This window comes from Parambassis ranga, chromosome 5 (genome assembly GCF_900634625.1).
Source record: "Parambassis ranga chromosome 5, fParRan2.1, whole genome shotgun sequence".
NCBI classification, from domain to species: Eukaryota; Metazoa; Chordata; class Actinopteri; family Ambassidae; genus Parambassis; species Parambassis ranga.
This window is the reverse complement of record NC_041026.1, coordinates 17,151,809-17,174,007: the sequence shown is the minus strand read 5'-3', so window position 1 is coordinate 17,174,007 and position 22,199 is coordinate 17,151,809. Positions and strand designations below refer to the sequence as shown.

At 41.2% G+C, this 22,199-nt stretch overlaps 1 protein-coding gene across 1 annotated transcript in view; it reads right to left on the bottom strand.

Moving 5' to 3' along the window:
• The window catches only part of foxj3 (forkhead box J3), a 67,340-nt gene that overhangs the window by 10,322 nt on the left and 34,819 nt on the right, over window positions 1-22,199 (bottom strand). The window contains exons 3-6 of the mRNA XM_028405985.1: window positions 8,434-8,508; window positions 5,432-5,515; window positions 3,978-4,079; window positions 301-429 (exon numbers count right to left, since the gene is read on the bottom strand). Of these exons, the coding sequence (XP_028261786.1) occupies window positions 301-429; window positions 3,978-4,079; window positions 5,432-5,515; window positions 8,434-8,508 (390 nt within the window). The remainder of the gene's footprint in view (window positions 1-300; window positions 430-3,977; window positions 4,080-5,431; window positions 5,516-8,433; window positions 8,509-22,199) is intronic.

The following is a 22,199-nucleotide window of genomic DNA, read 5'->3' as shown; positions in this document are numbered from 1 at the left end:
ATATCGTCACCACTGCAAAGCTAAAAAAGGCACTTTTTGGTAAAAAGATGCATCATAGGAAAGCATATTGTTACTGTTTTAAAGAGGCACATTATACTCCTGTAGGTTGTTTTACTTCTGCTTGAGTCTAATTATCCTCAGGTCTGTCCTCATAGGACCTTAAGATTGGATGTCTTTCCTTAAAAAACTAATATGCATGTTAGATTCGGATAGGTTTGCATAAGATAAATTGCAGCATTTACCTTCACAAAGGCCTCTAAAATCCTCCTCATCATTGTGGAGTTGCCTCCTTGTTCTTACCGGTGTATAGCTGTGTACACTGCCCACACTGTTGAGATTGACAGAGGCCAGACTCTGATCAGACAGGCTGTTGTTAAGGCTGCTTCTTGGACTATCGCTCCCTTCCTGGTCTGTGTTGTACAACGCCACCTGAAACACATGCACAAACGCACACTAATTACTGTTATGAATGTCATTTCTACTCTTGAGAAAGGCAGGCCATGCCATTTCTTGGAAAAAAAAAAAGAATGTGTATGACAGGTACTGTTGAAGTATAGTTAAACAATATAATTTCACATTAAAATGTAAAGCCCATGGATGTGTTTGCTGCATGCAATGACATGTTATGTATGTGAGACACAGGGTGCAGCTCAAACCTCACTAGGCACTAAGGGGTTCCATCTCGATGTGTAAAGGGGTCTAGAGAGAGACAGCTCAGACATTCCCATCAGTAAAGGTCACACTACTGACGATGTCAGCCACATCTGCTCACCAAGCGCAAATCCGTTTGGGACAGCTAACAAAGGATTTCAGTGCAGCCGAGACACTGACCTTTCAATGTAGGAGCGAAACTAGCCGAAGCACTTCAGGACGACAATCATAATTATCGTCTAACAAGGTTTAGTCCTCCCACCCTTCCCAAATAAAGTGCGCCGTCAGACAATTAAGACAATAGTGAGAAGAACAATCCAGATAATGAATATAATGATCTCCACAGAGAATAGCCCATGTGCTGAGTTTTGTTTTGGGAGAAAGGAATGGCAGTAATGCACTGATGGTGTTGCAGTGGAAGAGGAACTGGCATTCTAAGACTGGTGTGTGTTCCCATCCATGACGGAGTGCGGCATGGTGGCTTCTGCTCATCACTGTGAGAGGAACAGAGTAGGCTCTGTGCTCAGCACAATGAGACAGCAGTTGCAGTAGCCTTTAGGCAGGCCCTGCCCAGTACCCTGCCTCTCAGCAGCAGTGGACTGAAGCCTCTTGTCTATCTGCTGAGCTTAAGAGTGCAACTAAATAGGCCACAAGTAGGTGACGGAACTCAGGAAGCTATGACTACCTTCTCTGGCATTGGCCAGCTCATTAACAGCAGAACAACAGGATGCAGAGCAAAGGAGAATCCGATCACATTAAGCAGTTTGACAGAAATGCAACAATTTCAAAAGCACAAATGCTGAATCCAGGTATTACTGTTCAAGGAATGAGGGTGAGGCACAGGGAGAGGAGGATGGGGTTGTAGTAAGAGAAGCTCATTAGGCAACTCTAGCCTTAAACCACTCAGTGTGGGCTTGGCTCCAGTGTTCATCAGCGTGAAGGGGAACACAATGAGAAGCTAAGACTGAAAGCTTAAGCACGTCTACAAAATCAGCTCCACAATGCTAATCAAAAACAGCGTGCCACAGAAATATAAATGTTATGTGTAATGAAGTCATAAAACAGGCTTTTAGCCTTAAGTCTCTCACCACAATCTATTTTTACTTTACTCAACCATAAAGTGCGATGATTTTAAAACCTCACAGCTCTGCGGTTTACCCAGACCCCCGAGTCCCCTGAGTGAAGACGCCCACTCAGGAACGCACCATCAAAGACAAACATCATATCACATCTCAGCCACATACATGTAAAACATTTGTAATTTTTACAAATGCATGTGTGCACACAGGTACAACAGGACACATAAATACACACAGACACAGGCAAGCATGCTCATACAGGCAGGCGCAGCTCCACAGTAAACGGTGTGTACAGCTAGCAGACAGGCGAGTCAGTGTTCTATTCTTAGCAGTGAATTAAGTAAAAAGCCAGAGGTGTCTTTTACATGGAGGCCTAATCTGGAGCATGAGACATGGATTATGAAATCAAAGCAAGATTGGCCCAGGTGTCTCCCACAATGCCAGCCAATGTTCAGCACAATCCCTGCTTGCAGGATTGAACAGAGAGAGAGAGGCAGAGGAGGGAAAAAAAACTATTCATCAGCAAGCACAATTCCAACAATCCCTTCTCTCCTTCCATCATCACACGTCTGTGCAAAAGTTTCATCACATTCATGTCTCTGTCTGGGGCGGCCTCAAAACACAACCTTTGGTCTGAGCAGGAAGTAAAGGCTGTCTGTGTGAGGAAGGTACACAAAAAGAGAGGGGGAGTACAATCTGAAGAGGAATGTCCAACAGATGAGAGAAAGAGAACTGAGTTTTTTTGCTGGTTCAGTAGTCGTCCTGCCAGCTTCTCCCATTGGTCTATCTGAGAAGGCGGGAATGAGGGAGAGACTGGAATAGAAAGAGAGAGAGAGAAAAACAGAGAGAGGGAATTCCTGTGGCTTGGCACACTGCACCGAAAGAGGCGTGGCCTGTTGTGTGTTTACAGTGTAAGACAGTGAGAAACAAGCTCTCTCCAAGGAGTTTGGGCCTCAGACTGTTGCTATTCCACTTTGTCCTCTGTTCAACAACATAACAGTTTTTGTCACAATCTAATGAGCAGAAAGAGACAAGTCAGAAGCGCCTTTCATCTGCAGGGCAGAAGTGTATACTGTGCTGTTTAAATGTTTTCTGGTTGTTGCTCGTCAGAGTTATTTGACTGGAGGTATTTGATGGCAGGAGTCCAGATTTAACTGTCAACTCTTAACATTAGGGTCTTATTATGCAGTCACTGCTGGTGGAGATTGGTGCTCAGCAAAATGCTTGTTTGTAGTGAAAGAAAAAAAAAGGGGTCATCTTTCTCCACATTTAAACCCGTGAATCTGTCTGCTACAGAACAAATACAGTTTCTGTTCTCCACAGAAAGAGCCTCTAGCTAGTTGTCACTGACATACTCATCAAAACAAGCGGAAACACACTGTAACATACTCTGCCATACATGTGCACACAAGTTACAACACATATACACATACGCTCAGACTTTTACTCAGAATGTATGAGAGCCTCTGTCTCTCTCTCACACACACACACCTCATCTATCCTGTGAACACAACTGTTCACGTTAAACTGTTTTTTGTAATGCTTGCAGCAAATGAATAAGCGACTCTTGTAGGCTTTTTAAAAGTACTCCTGAGAGCTGCCCCCACTGGGCCCAGAGGATGAGAGCTTAAGGTTAAAAAGCCTATTTAAATTTCAGAGTGAGCGGCACACTCACAGCTAACAGCTAGCGGTCCCTGTAGCTTTGCTCTATGATGTACAAGTGTTTCCAAGCTTTTTACAGATATTTAAAAAAAATACTGAGAGCAGACAGAGCCAGCAGCAGGGTTGGTTACCTGTAGTGTGGTCACAGAATCAGAAACATGACTCTGGGTGTTAACCTCCACCACTACAGGTGCAAATACAGACACCCCATACAGCATGTGGAGTATTCTGTTGCACTGCTTACAGTCTATCATGTTACAAACACCAAGTATCGGTGTGAGCATAGTATTTCTGTGCCGAAGTCAACAAGAGCCTGCTGCCTGTTGTTGTAGAGGGAAAAAAGGTACAGCAGGGCAGGTAGTTGTGTATTTTGGTGTGGGTTGCAATGAGGAGAAGCTTTAGGCACATGAGCATATGCTGGTGTGTGTGTGTAAATGTGTGTGCCTGCATCTCCCCCTCCACAAGAGCGCTCCTCTCTCTGTGGGGAATAGTGCTGTAGGTGGTTGGAGAAGTGGGTGGGGTCAGGGTGCAGCCGTGTAGCCAGGTGTGTGTTGGAGCTGGAGGCTGGATGGCTGGCTGTAGTACCTTGTTAGTCACAGTGTTGATTGCCAGCGTTGGAGAGGCACTTCCAGAGATCCTACACTCCATCCCCAAAGACTCTGACTCCAAGCTGTACGGCGTGGAAGCCTGTGGGGGTTGGGGGTGGGGTGCGGAGGCAGAAAAAAAAAAAGTCAACATAATCCAATTATTAAAAACATGAGATCTCACTATTGCAGGTGGCATGAAAGGACCTGCATTATGTTAGTAACAAATTACAAAGCTGCAAGATCCCAAATCAGAAACATCGTCATGTGACAGAGCAACACCTTTATTTAGGTCACATTTGAACAGTGCTTTTTGAAAAGATGGGAGACAGCCCCCCATCCCCACCCAAACACAGACACTGTATGAACACATACATGCCCTCTTACATCGTGCAGGATAGGCACACTGTTGTGAGAGATAACTTGAGCATGCCTGTCTTCCAAAACTGCTTACTGTAAGAGGATTGGCTGCCAACAATACAATCTTTAATTCATGATAAACATAAATGAGATTTCACAAACTCTCCATTTCAACGTCTGAGACTATTAATGGAATGCCTTGTAGGCAGACTGTCTAAGTTGGGGGAAGGGTGAAGAATAGAGCATGTATCCTACTGAACACACACTATTTACTTGGTATGTTCTTTTGTGGTACACTCAAGTGAACAAAAAGGGATCAGGAGAGCATCTTTTTAAAAACAGTGGACTTCTCCTTTACCTTTACATTTATTGTATGCAAAATCTCACACCAGCAACAAAGCAGTGTGTTGAAAATATGTGATATGTGTATTTCAGTGCTGTAGGGCGACTACATGAATAGCATTTTAAGTTTTATGTGGTCTCTGTTCTAGTGCATATGCGTAGTAGAGACAATGGTGTGTGTGTGGGGGGCTTGCCAGCTTAAGAGAATCTCTCTTCATTGTAGCCTCTGGTCAGCCACATTGTAGGGAAGGAGGAGACAAGAGCCTGTTATGTTTGGATGCCCAAGGGCCAGGTCAATCTGAGCTGTTCACTAAAAAACCTGTACAGCTGTACGTAACACTGGACAAGACTCATGCATAATTAAAGACAAAAGCTCCCGCTCAGAATAGCCGGTGCACACATTTCTGCATTAATTGATGTTTGTTAAAAAAAAGTGAGTGCAAAATGTAATGTATGTAATGGCTGCCTGGGGCATAGTTTATTAATAAGGAGCCCACTTCATGACAGGCTAGCAAAACAGCATGGAGAGGCAGTTACATAAAGTCTGGATATGAACTCCTACTGAGTCTGTGTGCATGTTTGCATGTGGTACAGAGAGAGTAAAGGGAAAAGTGGAAGAGAAAGGAGGGCAAACGCAAAAGAAAACTGAGGCAGAAGTAGACACAGAAAAAGACTGAAGACAGAGGAACAGCATATATATAGAAACTATGATTTTTTTTTGGTTTGTTTGCAAAGTTCGCTCAACAAACTCACCCGCTCTCCAGACCGTGGCCTCTTCTTTGGCCGTGTAGGCAAGGCGTCCTCCTTTGGGTTTGTGTCAATGGCCCAGTAGGAGCCCTGCAGGCAGATGAAAGGCATGTGTTGAAACATTACAGACAGTTGGGCCATGGACCTTTGTTGATCATCATAGTCAACTCTCTAATTAAGAGGAAAGAAAGTCCTGACAAGCAACACCTTTAAACATCTTCCTTTGGCACTGAAATATACTTGCCAGTGCAACATATTTAAAACTCAGGGGCCTCATCTGCTTTGCTTTATTTTGTCCTATCAGCCCGAGCCTTTATTTGAGTTGATAGCTGTGTGTTAAGAGTTTGTGTGGTGTGTGGGTGGGCTTTGTTAGCAAGAAAGACTTGGCTTTTCCTCCTCTGCGGCTGCTCCTCAATGAGAGGCTGGTGAGGGCAGCTGGTGGTGGTGAAATGCTAAGCCTTTCCTGAAGCTGTACTTCCTCAGCCTCAGGTACTGTAGCCAGAGCGCTGTTGCCAAGGATGAAGGCTCTACTGTCTCAGCCCAGGATTGGAGGCAGCACTAGGCCTGCCGTGTTGCTTTCTTCTAAGGTCTGAGTAAGGCTAATCGGGGAGAGAACAGCTGGGGCTGGCTCTGGGGCTGCAGCTTGTAATTCCACAACCAGGCTGCATTATTTATCTTTGCATTCGGCCCCATTTAATTTATTTTTCAATGGTGTTCCTCCTCGAAGCCAACAGAAACGTTTCTTACAGTTGTTAAAAATGAGATTTTTACCCTGAGGCCCTGCAAGTTCTGAATTTATTTTTAATATTTCATACAACCCTTGATAAAATCTCAATTGTCAAGAGAAAGTGAGATCAGGACCTTTAAAATTACTTCCTTAGCAGAGAGAATAATTGATATTTCCATAAGAAATTCTCTGAACAACAGGAGAGGGCATGGAACAAGCTGTATCTCAAGTATCTATACAATAACTCCTGCATATGCAATGGCCTGCTCTAGTTAAATCTAAAATATCTGTTATTTTCAAAGCTCACAGAAACCACTGCTGCAAATGTTAAAATTAAAATCTGGGTTTGCCCTATATTTGTCAGGGGGTTAAAATTATAACTTAATATGTGTGAGACTTTGGGGTCAATTAACATTTTCCTCAGAGGGGAGAATAATTCACAGCACAATCAACATAAGATGAAGAAACATCACAGACCGGCGTAGAGACCTCATTATATACTCTTGTTTTTGATGAGACCCGTCACTAAAGAATGTATCTAAAGGTGAGGCACACTTTTTTTCTACATGTGATCCATGGCTGTGTTAAAATGCAGGGCTTAAATGCAGATGTTTCGAAAATTAGGTGTCACAGAGACAATGCCAGGCTGGGTGGTGTTTCTTTTAATTAGGAGGGGAACACTAAGTTAAACCTCATGGGATGAGAGTTTCTGCATTTCTGCCCTACACTCACCCAAGAGAGCTGGCAGAAAAAAAAAACACAGAGTCATTAAATTATTCACAAATATACTGCATTATACTGTAGCAATGCCAAGCGAAGTGTATCCTTGGAGTCTGGGGCAACAACAGTGCAAAGCCACAATGTTCTCTGCAGTCATAAAACAAAGGCCGCTGTAAAGATTTAAACAAAAAACACATCCTGATAACAGATGCACACTACCTGTTCTCTTCCCCTAAATGACGCAGCTCATTTTCATACATCACCATAAATTATGTCATCTGCTTCCCTTTCTGTATGTAAATACAGGAAAGACAAACAAAAAAGGACAGTGGTTATCCTTGCAACTCCAGGCTGTGGCATACGACCAATTAAAATGAAGATTATTAACAGCCGCCTTCACAGGCCGGGCCCCTACCTCCGAGGTAGACAAGGTGTGTGTATGTACAATACCAACTGTCATCTCTTACACCATCTCAGAGAGAGACAGACAGAGAGCGACATGACTCTCCTATCTCATCCAACCAGCAGTTCTCATATTCCTGCCACATTACAATATTGATGCAACATATCAAGAGCGGCTAGCGCCTCTTTGAAGTTGTCTTCGGGGGGGAAGGGAGTGAGGAAAATTCCAAATTAAACATTAAGGATGCGAGCATGTTGGCCATGCATTTGGAATGGGATCCATACAGCAATAGATTATTTTGTATTTAGTGGAGCAGCTCCCAGGAGTGTCAATATCAGAGGATTACAGCAAAACATGAAATTAGCATTCAGTCCCCATCCTCTACACAGCTAGGCGTAGCTCCTTATGCTTGTGTTGGTGTGTATGTGCGTGTATATGTGTAATTATTTGTGTGGTTCCCTAAGCATATGTACCGTGTGCTCTGACAGTGCCGGGATGATATCTGGGTTAGGCTACATATGGTTAGACCAATGCACACATTCATAGTAAACATAGGCCTATAGGCAACACAGTCCTTTAGGGGATGCTACTTATCGGGTTGATTTCACAAGAGATTGTGAAGTAAATCAGGCTGAAGTAGCAAATGTAGGTGGTCCTACTGAGATTCAAATGTCAAATTAACATGGACTATACATCCTTGTACAGACAAGAAAAATCGGAGACAGGGAGTGGAGCGGAGCGTAAATGAGGTCTAATTTTTTCTCTTCCTAAGTGGGTTCGGCCTCACCTAGAAAAAAGTCTTGAGGGATGCCAGACTCTGATATGACCCGACTTCTACCCTGTTACGGCCCCATCTCTACCAGTCGTTCTCTCCTCACCCACATCTGCTGTCTGTGCTGGTCCAAAAAACTAGTCTCTCCTTACATTTGAAATACAGTTCTGTGAGGGTGGGAGGTGCATAATAGATTACGAGCATTCCATGCATTTCCAGACTGTCAGAGTCCTGGCAGCCTTTCAAAAGTAACATTTTTCTACCCGAGACGGCATGATACACACCAAAACCAGTTCTAACTTTGGAATTTGTCAATTGAGGGTGTTTTTTTGTTTTATTTGTATTTTTTGTATTAAAGTAGCATGCAAAGCTTTGAAAAGTCTCACCTTTCCTGGGTCATCTTTGGAGCGAGGCACTTTGAGAAAACACTTGTTCAATGACAGATTGTGCCGTATTGAGTTCTGTGGGGGGAAAACAGAGAAAGACAGAAAGCTGGTGAGATTAGTCTACAATCAGAGGTGCATCGTCTGGTGCATTGTGTTATGCTGTGCCTCTATTCAAATTCTCAATGTGGCGCTGCTACCTCCCCTGCCAGCTTTAAGATGTAGCAACAATAACCTGAAGTGCCATCCATGTACCTTTACATACTGCAAGATGCAAGAAAGGTGCAACTGTCCCACTTTACACAGGCAGTGTAATAGAAGCTATTAAGGTCATCTTGTTTCATGACACCAGATCTGTGTCCGGATTTCACCTTTATGCACATCTACTAGAGTTTAATTTGTGTACAAAGCCACCAGGACGCCATATCTTTCATCAGTATCCAACAAACTGCTTTCAGGTTGCACAACGTATCGAATTCCAGTGGTGCCAAAAATAGGAGCCAGAAGGAATCCCACACTGGGATGGTTGCTGATAGCAGGGCCTGATATTAATTAATGCTTCATGTGGCTCCTGTGGGGGCAGGAAATAAATTATGTAGATCATTCTGAAAGTTAACTCATTATAGTGTTACAAGCTACTCCACAGCAGTGAAGAGGGAGGTTCATCCAGCTGCCTGATAGGGGAGGCGAGGCAGGCTGAAGTAGCCACAAGGGCTAGAGAGCGGTGCTTCAGGCCTGGGTTAACCAGCAACAGCCAGGCCCCTTAGAACCAGCTGGAGCCAGACCAGCTGAGGGCTTACAAGAGCCAATGGATGCACATGCTCTCCACTCCACTTTATGGAGTGGTATTGACAGATGGTCACACTAAAAATCAGTAGGATTCTCTTATGAGTTTAAAGGATACTGGAAATAAGCAGAGAGATGGACAGGGAGAGAGAGAGAGAGAGAGAGAAGGAAGTAAAAGAAAAAGAGAGAGACTCACAGTCTTGTTGGTTATATCACTCTAAAATGCCAATGCAATCCAGCGGACATATAGTGGTGTTAAATAATTCTATTCTTGAGCCAGCACAGAAAAGTTTCTGACAGTAAAACCAAAAATCAATTTGAAATTGAACACATGAACCTGATCTTTAAGGAGAAAGGGCAGCTCAATTGCTACCTTTAAGCCACTCCAGTGGTCTTATGGTCACTCACCTTAATCAAGACTCTAAATTTAAATAACCCTGCAGTTGTGGAATGGGTTTTTCTACTTAAGTCAGGAAAGCAGGGGCAAAGCCAGTGAGAACTTTTCACACCTCAACACACTACGTCATATTTAGTTGTGGTTTATTTCTCTAAAAAACAACTTATGCACTAGAAGCACTGAAAATACTGTAGTTTTAGCTGTTTCTTTTAGAGGGTTGCACTTCAAATTTTTTGAGACATCTTACTAATTTTTCTACCAAGGTTGAAAGTAACTATTGGAAATGTGTTTGGACAAAAGCAAAAATGAAGGTAATAATTCCCCAAAAAATCCCCAAAGAAACCTCTTAAAACACCTGAATCATAATCCTTTAGTCTTCTCACCCCTCAATGTTCAGCATATTAAGAACAATCATAGTTGCTTTCCTGAAACTGCTAAACTATCTGGAAGTACAGGAAGCATTTTTATTTTGACAAAATGTAAGCATATTAACATAATGAGTACAAAAATGGACAGCAGGATTACATACTTTTAACACTTTTCCTCTTTCAAACATTGTAATCCAATATTGCTGACATAAATTCAAAGTAATTTAACAGTGTGCTGTGTTTTTTTGTAAGAGGGGACCACACCTGCTTTTCTACACAGCACAGCCAAATGTATGATATTGGATGTACCATCACCCAAATACCTAAAGTAAGGAACCTGAGCCCTTACAGAAAAAAACAACAGCTTAGATTACAATAGATGTGGTAAGAGGAGACAGAGACTAATTATTAAAATCAGCAAAAAACAGTAAAACAACTTTTATGTTGTATCTTTCAGAAGCTGGAACATAGATGTGTGAAATGGATGTAAAAATTGATCATCGCAATCAACGCCGTTAGAGGTTTTGGCAATTAATCAATGGACCGTTAGTTTTAGCTACATTCAGACACTAACTCAAGTAAGGAACTTACAAAACCTTATACAGCTGCTCTTATACACCCGAACAAATTCATGGAAAGATCTCAAACCACAATATATTTTGGTCACGCTGTTATCAGATCTTTAAAACTAGATACAGAAGCACTCAGGCTTACACTGTGATCAGAGCTGTTATGCAGTCTGAATGTAATCCTACCACATGAGCACCACCTCTTCTTCCAAGTGAGAATATGCTCTGCCGAAGCAGAATAGAAAAAACACAACTCATCACTACAATCAGATCTGAGAAGTCACATAGACTTGACATGTGTACTTTGTATGCTGTGACACAGTAACAGTGATCTGACAGACCCATTGCTACGTGTTTTCTGATACTATAGTTTTATCTAACTTATACAAGTCTAGCTTTTTGCAGAGTGCAAGTGGCAGCACCAATATACAGCTGCATTTTGTCCCCTGCTGCCTTGTCATAGCTCGACATTAGTATAGATGAATAAAACAATGTGCTAGCAGAGAGTGATCATGCATAGTGGATAGTGACAAAAAGATAAGAGGCTCTCCATTTAGCTAGCCCATGTTATTTTGAAACCTTGAGACATGTCCAACAGGGGAAGGGGTCTGAGTGGGAGGGAGTGTGATGCAAGCTGTACAATGCCTTACACACTTAAGTACTTAAAACCATTTTTTCTTTACAGCCTCTGTGTGCGTCTCAGTGTGTGTGTGCCACTTGGTTCCAAGCAGATAGAAGCAGCTGAACTTGCACAGAGACGTGGCTCTGTCCTTTAAACCTCCTACTGGGCCTAAATCATTGATACAGTCATACAGCAAAGCCCTGCTGCAACATCATAGGTTTACTTTTTAATGAACTCTGACTGCCTGCTCACTTTACCTTGCGACAGTCCCCTATGCACACATCATCCCATGTTGTGTCATATAAACTCCTTCCATTGCTTAAGACACATTTGTAGTGTGAAATTATGTGGGTTATTGCTGTGGGTCACTTAGAGGTGACCAGATGAACAAGAACAAAAGGAATTCTAAAAAATATTACAACAGAGGCAAAGGAAGATTTAGATAAATAGATCATAGTGTGGGCTGAGTAGGAAAAAAGTAGAAAGCTAGACAACAATAAAAAAATGTAGACCAATTACTGGTGGGTATATCAACAATATGTTAATGTTTCAGCCACCACATACATGATTTACGGCCCCATCTTTGATTTGAGACAGTAGACAATAAGTTAGCATAAGAGAGTAAGTAGATCTACGGTAGAGGGAAATGAAGTAGGAGGAAGAGGTCAGAGGGTGTTAACAGTTGTACACAAAGTGAGTCAGACAGAGCTCACTGCAGGGGTCCTGCCCAAGTGCTGCCCAGCATCTACCTGCAACCCCCACAGAGCACTTCATATCCAACCTCAGCACAAGCCTGTGTGTCTGTGTGTGTGTGACCATCTATGTGGGATGCCTCCCACACACACCTCCTAAAAAAAAAAAAAAACACACACACACACACACACACACACACACACACACACACACAGGAGCGTGTCTCCTAACAAATGGTGGTGATTTAACACACCAGGACAGCAGTGGAGGCGTAAGCAGCTCCGCCCTCGCTGTCCCCCCCTCCTGCTGAGGAGCGCTGCAGCTCAGCAGAAGGGCCGCCAGGGGAAAGTAGGTCAGGCTGACCTCTGTGCCCGGCGTGTCAAACGTTCAGAGTGAGCTAAAGGGACAGGCTATGTCAGAGCCCTGTTCCTCACAGCTGGGGTGGAGGAGGCACCCTGTGCACATGGCCAGGGACCCAAGGGAGCAAACTCGGCATGCTGGGAGAGACTTACGTATGCACACATACCAGTTATGACATAGAACGAACACCAGCAACCAAGGGAGAGGAAGACTCACACTGTGGTCCAACGTAAATAAATCAATGAAAAATGAAGGTGTGTTCTGGGCCTTAGCAGTTCACACCACTTATCTGCAACTTTATGCCTCTAGACAATGTTAAAAAAGGGACAAAAAAATAAAGCCAGGCAACACTCTGCCCACACTTATATTTTCCACAACTAACAAAATGCAACAAAGAGGTATTGCTTCAGTTGTAGGTTTACTTGAAGCATTCCTGAGACCAGGCTAGAGTCTGAAACGACCTAGAGGTGCACTTAAAAGTGTTTATATTAAACTCCGGTGGAAGGGAACCTAAATCCTTCTGGATTTGTTGCTTTTGTGATCAAAGTGTTCTATTTGGCATTGCAGTGTGTGGGAACATAGGAAGGGGTAAAGGGTGCCACCAGTGGTTAAACATTACAGTGACCTCTAACAACAAGAGGCAAACATTCCAATTACTCCTGAGTTCAATTTACATTTTTCTAAAAAGATCTTTAAAAGAAAACCAAAGGGGTGCACAAGCTGGGGAGGTGAGTTTAGGTGACACCAGCCCATTTAGTATGAAATCAACACATCTTTTCACAATGACTGGGAAATAGAGGATATCATAAACCATAGGGCCTGTGGTGGTTTTACAAAAGATGGCCGAATGACAAATCCAAAAAACCACACGCTGTTGTACTACTAATGCCTGAGATAGGACCGCAACCTTTCACTGACCTGTCAGCAGTTTAAATGTTAGATGATATAAAAGACCTTAGTTAATGCTGAGAAAGATGCTTTATGTAAAAAACAAAGAAACAAACCTGAAATAAGATTTCACAGGTGAATGAGTGGAGTAAATGGCAATGGCAGAGGATGCAAGAATTGAAGACCATGTAACACAATGAAACATTTCTTTTATTTCAGAATATGCTGGAGGCCAGAGGCATAAAGCATTTTTATGCTTTTTTAGTCAATATCATCTCAGTAAAATGAATGACTAAAGACTGACAAGACTCTATGTGTGAGGCACTACATTCAAGAAAAACACAGTAATAAAATATGAATCTGAACTAAGATAAGATATGACTTTACTTTACTGATCCTCTGGAGGGAAATAGTAATAATTTAAAAATCCATGCATCCCACCAGAGGTCAATATTAGAGCTTAAACTAATGTCAGACAGCAAATTAATTTTCAATTTTCTGAGCAAACCACAAGTACAATAGGTGTAGTGGTTTGTTCTTTGTTTACTTACACTAATATTATTATATTATAGTATTTTATCAGTATTATATTATAGTATTATTAACTAATCATTTTTAGTTAGGCATGTGCACCAACAGTCAATACAGCAGATTTCAAAAAATGTTTTCTTGGAAGGAAAGAAAGAAAGAAAGAAAGAAAGAAAGAAAGAAAGAAAGAAAGAAAGAAAGAAAGAAAGAAAGAAAGAAAGAAAGAAAGAAACAAAAGTATAAGGGAATAGGGAGCATTAAGGAGACTGACTGTAGCACACAAGCCCACAGTAACGGAAACGGGAAATGAATCAGTCCAAATACAGTACAATAGCACATGAGCACAGCACAGCACAGACACACACAGGTAGATTACAGTCTTTCTAGTCCTTTGTTATTTCATATGGACCCTGTGACATGCCCACCAACACAGAACATACTCCTCAGCCTCGGGGATCTGCACCGAGGCCACGGAATGTAGCACCTTCGCTGTCTATTTGTAGTGGGTGTGGGAAGGCACGTAGGATGCCACAGCATTTGTTCAGTACCGCTTAAAAAAGTAAAAAAGGATAAAAAAATGTTGGGACACACAAACACACAGCTAGAGAAAAGTAATTTTGTGTAGGAACAATCAACTGATGATCAGAAAAAACTATAAACAATATAAGACAATAAAGGGATGCTGTATGCTTCACTTTCACTATTTTAAACTACCATAACCTCCTGTTTTACCGGCCAGCCCTGCAATATGTACCAAAAGACACAAGACAATTTTGCAACATTTAACAAATGTAAAGCTTCACCAATTACTGTCAATTATAATTTCTTTTACTTTTAATACTTTTATACAAAAAAAGACAGTTCTATTTAGCACTTCATAAAGGCTAAGTGACCCCCACCAACACGTCAGATGCAAAAGTTTGCAACATGCTGCCCAACACACCACCAAGCTCTCCTGCACCAGGAGACCTAAAGCCCACACTCAAATACCAATGAAGTCAACTATAACGATTTTCAACTTTCATTTTTTTTTAACTATCTTCAAAGGCATTTGATCTGCCTCCCTTGGCATCTAGCAGTAATGTGTTGGCATGCTGGGTTCTAAACCCCTTAGTCTCTGATCTTTACACACTTGTATGTAGTTTTAATAAAACATGAAGAGTTTGCTTGCCTGCTGCAGAAATATATATGCCAAGGTGAAATCTGTCATACATATAATCACCTGTTACTCAGTGCAAGAATAACTCGGTGTCTATGTGCATAATGCAAAGACAAAAGAAAACACCAAAAAAATCCAAAATGATGACTAACTTTTATTATCTACACCCCGGTCATCTAGTGTAGTACACTGAGGTATTATAGTAATTAAAACTCAACAGCCACTTCTGCAAAAGGAGATGACACTATGGGGAAATTGTATTTTTCTCCCACCTCCCCCTCAACAGTGAGCATTTGGCTAAATTAAACTCATTTTTCATTGGCAGCCTCATATAATGAGGGCAATACATGCAAGAAAGAAATTAGCTTGATAAGCGATTACATTTGTGGACTCGAAAAGGACATGTTATCAGGAGGGGCGAGAACAGTGACAGCAACAAAACACTTTTAAAGGTGAGATGCTTGGACTTATAATTAAGGATTTTTAAACAGCTACGGTGTGAAATTAATGAAAGCAAAATAAAATAACAAAGGGAGGGGAAAAGGTATCAGAACTCTGAAAATCTGGCTGCAACTACAGAGAAGCCAACTGAAATGACAACAGAGGTCAATGGTGTACATGAGTCTCCGCATGTGTATTGTTACCAGTGGTTACCTCAATACATTTACACTGAAGAAAAAGTAGAGTATAGGGGAAAAAATGGTTAGAATTTTTTCTTTCCACTAGCAGAAGAAAGTAGATGACACCAATGCCAAACTTTGACCTGAACAGGGGAGATCTAAATTCCTTTTGGTCTCCAGCGTCAGCTGTTTTCATTTCTTTTGTAGACACATGCTGCTCTTAATTGTAAGGCATCTGCAAATATTTTGAAAGTGGAAGGCTTAATTTGGCAAAACAGGTGCCATAAAAAAAGACATGGCACCCTTTCTTCACATAGCTTTCACCACTATCCTGCTCCTTTAGGGGTGTAGCAGTGGGTGGTTTGATCCCAAGGGGAGAAGTAATCATGAGCTCAGACTCTTACTACCGTAATTATTTTCCTCAAAAATGAAATATTACACACATTTTTTTCCAGCCACACATCTTCTAAACAAGGTCACCAAATCTAATCTCCTATTTTCTGTAATGCTAAATATAGCAAGGATATACTTGTAGCAACTCTAACCCGAATAAAATAAATTTGGACATTACTTTCTTCCATCAATCACATCATATAGCAGTGTTTTGATCCACATACTTGGGAGGCAGGAAGTTCATATAATCATGCTATTCGTCCAGCCTGTAATGAGTCATCTTCAGTGTTGGATTACCTTTGTTACAGTTTCACAAACTGAAGCTATCACGAACAAATATGCAAGGGCAAACATGTATTCTAGGAAAAATACAAGCACAGCAACAAAGTAGCATCTACGACAACAGGCTATACTTGATAAATATAACGGGGCATGTTGTAGCCATCTACATATTAACCACTGTCAGACACACATTAACCAAGGAAATTGGTTAACACAGTACAAATACACCTTAAGCTTACCTATCCCTTATTCTGATTGTATGAAAGCTTCTAGATCACAAAGTAAGCAAAGCAATCCAGCTTTATCTCTCTAAGTAATTTTGCTGAGGGTGATCCAAGGATACTGCATCCTATAGAGTTCAGACAATAGGCTGAGAAACATAATAACCCCCTTAGTTCTCCAGTGGCATATAAGAAGTTTATGAATGCCGCATCAAGGATGTTCCCTTTTCAACAGAAGCAGTGGGGTTAGAGACCAAAAGCTCCAATATAAACGTTCTGAACTCAATCTCACTCAGGCACTTGCACCCACATTCCCTTTTCTAACTGTGTGTGTGTATTTTTATTTTTGTGTGCTTTAAGGCCAACCTTGGAATGGACCTGCAGAAATTACAGAAGTAAAAAAAAAAACTTGCACATTATTTTCTTGGTGCACTTGAGATTACAGCCCTGGCTTGAATGCTATGTTTGAAATTCGAGCATTCCCGTTAAAAACTGGGAGGCGGTCAGTAAAGATTTGAAAAGCTGTGGGGGGAAAAATTCACTTAATGCAACAATGAATGGCAGGTCACAGTACAACAAAAGCACTGAGCCACTCATACGAGGCCTATTTGATCACAGTCCCTCAGAGAGCTATCTGTTTTTGTCTCTCTTACTTTTTTGCCGATGTTTGTGCCTCACCTGCTCTCTCTCGGTCTCGTTTGAAACCAATCCACACACTGTCAAAGCACTTTGTACAACCTGCAATGTTGCCATACTCTCTTGCCATGCTTCTGCATGGTGCAGCGTGCAGCACGCAGAAGTGTACTGCTATTCTATTCAGCAGATTATTTCAGAACATTTTTGACCTCAGACAAGGCTGTCATTGGCAATGAACCAGAAATAATTCAGAAAAAAATGGTGATGGGCAAGACTTAAAAAAAAAAATTGGCAGGACTGACTGAATACAAGTGAAACCAGTCAGTTTCAGACATGGCAAGATAAAAATCAGTCAAGTAAATAAAAATAAAAGAGCCACTGGAGGAAATCAGGAGTCAGCACAGGACTTAAACCAAGATTGTTGGACTTTTTGGATCAATGGTCCATCTAGCACTTAACAAGGGCATTGGAATATATGGTGATAAAAGATGGTACACCCCCCTTTGTTTTACCAAGATTTGGCTAGGTTAAGTCTTCAGTTCTGGTTAGTTAATCAGCACATTCTAAGGTCAATACAGTGCAACATTTTGTGTAACACTTTCTAGCCAAAGAGCTACAATGCTGTCATTATACTGACTATATCTGACAAATGTTTTAATTAGCCTAAAATATTTTGTATGTATCTCAAAAACATACATATTAACAACACCTTTAAAGAATTTGGCTACATCAAAGACACTTGACTTGTTCATTCATCATACATTGAAATCTCTAATTATTTTTTAATGGTGCTTATTAAAGCTGATGTCATTCATACCTTAAAATGAAAGCTGAAAATATTCAATGAATCAAAACTCAGTCTTTGTGATCATTTTCATTTTCTTTTGCCTTGCAAGGCCTATTGACAGCAGTGATTACATCCTTGATTTTATGGACAGTGCAGATTTAGGGTTAAGCAAGTTGTAGTGACTGTTTTTTGCCACTGTCACAGCAGCTGGCTCAAACCCTGTCAGTCCATCTACTCTCATACACTCGGCGCCTAAAGTCATCACAAGTTATGTCAGCCTTGAGGAAACAAAAATAATTGACAGATTCTCAAATGGGGAAAAAGATGTAGCACATAACTGTATGCTTGGTCACTCGAGACAAACTGGGAAATTGGTACAGTACAGACTGACAATATCAGCAAACACAGCCGCCTTGCTCAGTGCTGTAAATTGAGTCTAGTTCTCTAAGCGTCAACGACTCGCGTTTTTCTCCTGTGCTACACAGGGCGCTTTTTCTCTCTCTTCCTCCTCCACTGCAGAGGCAGCACAAGGCCATGAAAGATTGGAGGCAAAGTGACGTCCTCTGGTTTATCCTCCCTGAAAGCCTTCGCATGCTCTCAGTTCCACATGAGGGATCTGATGAAAGCCGTTTGTCAGTACGCCACTTAATTATCAGCCAGAAGAAGAGCCTCTGATGCTATACTCTGACAATGGCTCACAGCAGCCTGCTGACTACAGTGTCCACTAACAATGAAGAACTGACTACAGCTACTAATGGTGACAGGGTAGTGCCAACTGTCCACTTAAGAGTTAGACAAATTAAGTAACGGCACAGAAAGTCTTTTGTGTGCTTGCGTCTTCACTGTATATTTTGTTCAAACAAAAAGGAGCAAATTCTCCAACCCAATACCAAGACTTCAAATTGCAATGTTTAGAAGACAAAATGCAAAACAAGACCTACTGAAAACACATTATATCAAGAGGAGGGAAAAAACTGAGACGTTTTGACCTTTTCTTGTTCCTGCATGTACACAAACATTATGGTGCTCATGCTCCTGCTTAATATGCATGTTACAATCATAATGCAAATACAAAAATATAAAGTCATATATATTCCTTAACCTTATTTTGCATAGTAACATAGCTGATTTCTCTGCCTTTGGAAACTTCTTTTACCTGGTAGAGCTGAGATTCGAACTTAAATATCGTAGTTTCTCAGCTTGTCAGTGTAAGAAAATGGTGAGCTAGACGTTTTCTTATAAGATTTTTTTCTTGTCTTAGATTTACATTTTACAACTTGTTTCTTGAGTGAACACAGCTTTATAGGTAACTATACACAAGCTGAGAAAAAAACAAGCCATTCACCATCATGCAAATTACTCTGATTCTTAGTTTTTCATTACTCTTTGTACATGCCCATGATAGATGCAGAGAAATGACTCAGTGTAACCTTGGACTCCCCCATAGTAACCTGTCAGCATGGAGCAAATCCCCAAAGGAATTGCCTCATTTTAAACCTGTGCTCTCAATAACCTACTCTGGGAGTAAAGAAAAAGCCTAAGAAAAGATTTTTTCTCTAATATGTATTAGATTTGATTTCCGTCTGAAAGGGAATCACAGACCCACCCTACAGTCCATTAGCCAAGTTAATGCAGAGCTGCCAGACTTGCTGACCCATTAATAATACATTGCATTGGTCAAAAGAGGCCAGACACCTCCGTGCAACCCTTCATCCCTCTACACGGCCACATTAATGGACTAATTCAGATGCAATTAACTGGTGGGGAGAGGCTGTGGCCTTGCGGCTGGTGGAGCACAAGCTGGAGGGTTTAGAGCCAGGGTTTGGATTATAATCACTGTGAGCACACACGTGAACACACACATTCAAAAAATAATTTACATACTACCAGAACGGAACACAGCACATTTTGTAGTAAAACAGATTGTGCTGTGCCTTTTATCATTGCATACTCAAAAGAATAGAAGCCCATATTTATGTAGCATGACATAATACAATAGTATTCCATGCACCATAAAGGAGCAATTTATTAGATTGTTAATTACACAAAGGTTAAATTAGCTAACAAATAACTAAAATATCATTAGAATGTGAAAATATAGCAACTATGATGTTAAGTCAGAGATCTGCAGTATCATTTCTTTTCGACATTTGTCCATTACAGCGAGTTTAATTCACTAACATGGCAGTAGAAACCTTCTCTTTGAGATGTGACGTTGACAAATGAGCAATTACAGGAGCGATATTCACGTGTCACATTTGTGGCCAGCATGACCCACGATTAGCCCTAGTGATGCTGAATGCGGGATGCGAGAGCTGCGCCTGTCAATACAGGCGCCTGGGAAGGCAGCGTGGCCCATTCTGGCATGTCATCCATCACTGGTTCCACTCGGCTGCCACAGCTGTGTCACTGTCCCCCTCTCACAGCCCGCTGACCCCACTGAGGACGCACCAGCAGGATGATCAAATATCGCTCTGGGATAAGAGACAGCAATCCTGCTTTAACTGACAAGGCACTGGACAAAAAAAACCCTTTTCCTACATTTTCTCTGCCAAAGTGACATCTTTATCAATAAGCAGCTAATGCCAGGCTGCAGAATCATGTAAAGACACATGGCTGCTTGCCTTTCATTCTAAAAAAGCTGGGATTGTGAGGAGCAAAGTGAAGCCATTAGCTGTGGCAGACTGGTATAGAAGGTGACAGGGGTTAAATAATTGCGAGAAGAGAGAGAAGGGGATGAAAAACAAAGATGAAATGGAATAACATTGGCCAGACATATTCCCACAATAATTACTTGCCATGCAGATTTTATCAACATGCCAATCATCTAGGCTGGTCTACTCCTTTTAAAATTCCAATCAGATTTGATTGACCTACAGTCTGGATGTGAGACAGCGTGGCTGAGCTCCCAGTCGCTCTAAGTGGATATTCATTGGAGGGCTTACCTCAGTCAAGCTACAGACCTTTGACCATATGAGCAGTCTCAGGTTGCTGTAGAGTTTTTAAAAGATCCTTCTCCAGCCTCTGCTAATTAGTCCTGCAGCCTCTCTTTCATTTCCAAAAAGGAAATGCTGTGTGCAAGCTACAGTGCTGGCAGATAAATTAGCTGCACAGCTTCACAGGAGGCAACCAGTCTTTAGGGGGAGCAGGCTACCTTAATTATGAATATTATTAATTACAATATTTTTTATTTTATTTTTTAAAGGATAAAAATCTTATCACACTCACACAAACAGATGATTGTTAAAATATCATCTGGTGATATATCAAGTGGTGGAGTATTTGACGATGTATTTTTTGAGTGAGCAGTAGCCACTCTCACCCAGCTCAGATGAATTTAACAAGGTAGACTCAGTGTTAAAGGCAGATTTGAAGGACTCTAACTCTAACTATTTATAGCAGGGAGAATTCATCAGCATACCTCTCTCCTTTATGCTCCTCCTTGTCAGGGGAAAAAAAGAAAAGAAGAAAAAAAAAAAATCAGTGCGCATACAAGAGGCTATGTTAAAAGGCACCATCTGTGATCCAAATGTAAACAAAAGGAAGCCTGATATTCACGCTGAAAGGCCATTAAGTTACTAGGCCATTTTTCAGTTGGACGAGCATTTACTATTCTTATTAAGCTGTTTTCTGGAGAGGAGGTTTTAGTTTTCCCAACATCAAACAATAAACTAATAATTTCAATAAATATGTGCCGTTAGCAAATTTGCACAAAGGTACGTTTTTTTTCTACAATATCTCAAATGGAACTGTGTCCAAGTAGAGATATAATAACAGCAACCTGAGATACATTCTCACCATTATAATAACATGGGCACTTATGGAAGAAACAAAGACACATAGCTCATTTATTGACGACTGTGCATGCTCATCTAGTGTGTAGTGTGCCTTTTTAAAAACCTGAAGACTATGTGCTTCCATTAGCAGCGATTTAACTGGTTTTATTTTCCATTAATTATTTTTATTTTGTGTCTGGTGCAGCTGTTGAGAAAGTAAAATACTAAATAATTTTTTTTACAATTTGACCAAATGTTTTTTTACTTTTCTTTTTAAACAATATCAAAAAAGGATGAAAACACTGGCTCTCCTGATTCATCTCTAGGATGAAAAAACATATGATGCAGTGGAAATATTCAGCTCTTACTCTAATCTACATTATACAATAATGACAGCCAACCAAGTAGAAAAATGAAAGAGGGGAAAAGTCCACTCACTGGGAAAAAAAAGTTAGAATACAGGGAAAGTAAAGTGCTATTATTGTCCGTCTAGCCACGGAAGGATGACTAAAGATTTTCTGAGCAGTTCCCCATGGCCGTTCATCTTAGCCCTTGAAAAATCTAAGAACTAGCTAATGATTTTTCCAGTTATGAGTTGCTCTGAAATGTGCTTCGAATTCCTTGCAGTTCATAACTTTAACCGTGACACTGGGGCTGATTCTCTTGCTGAACTGTGCTTTAGGC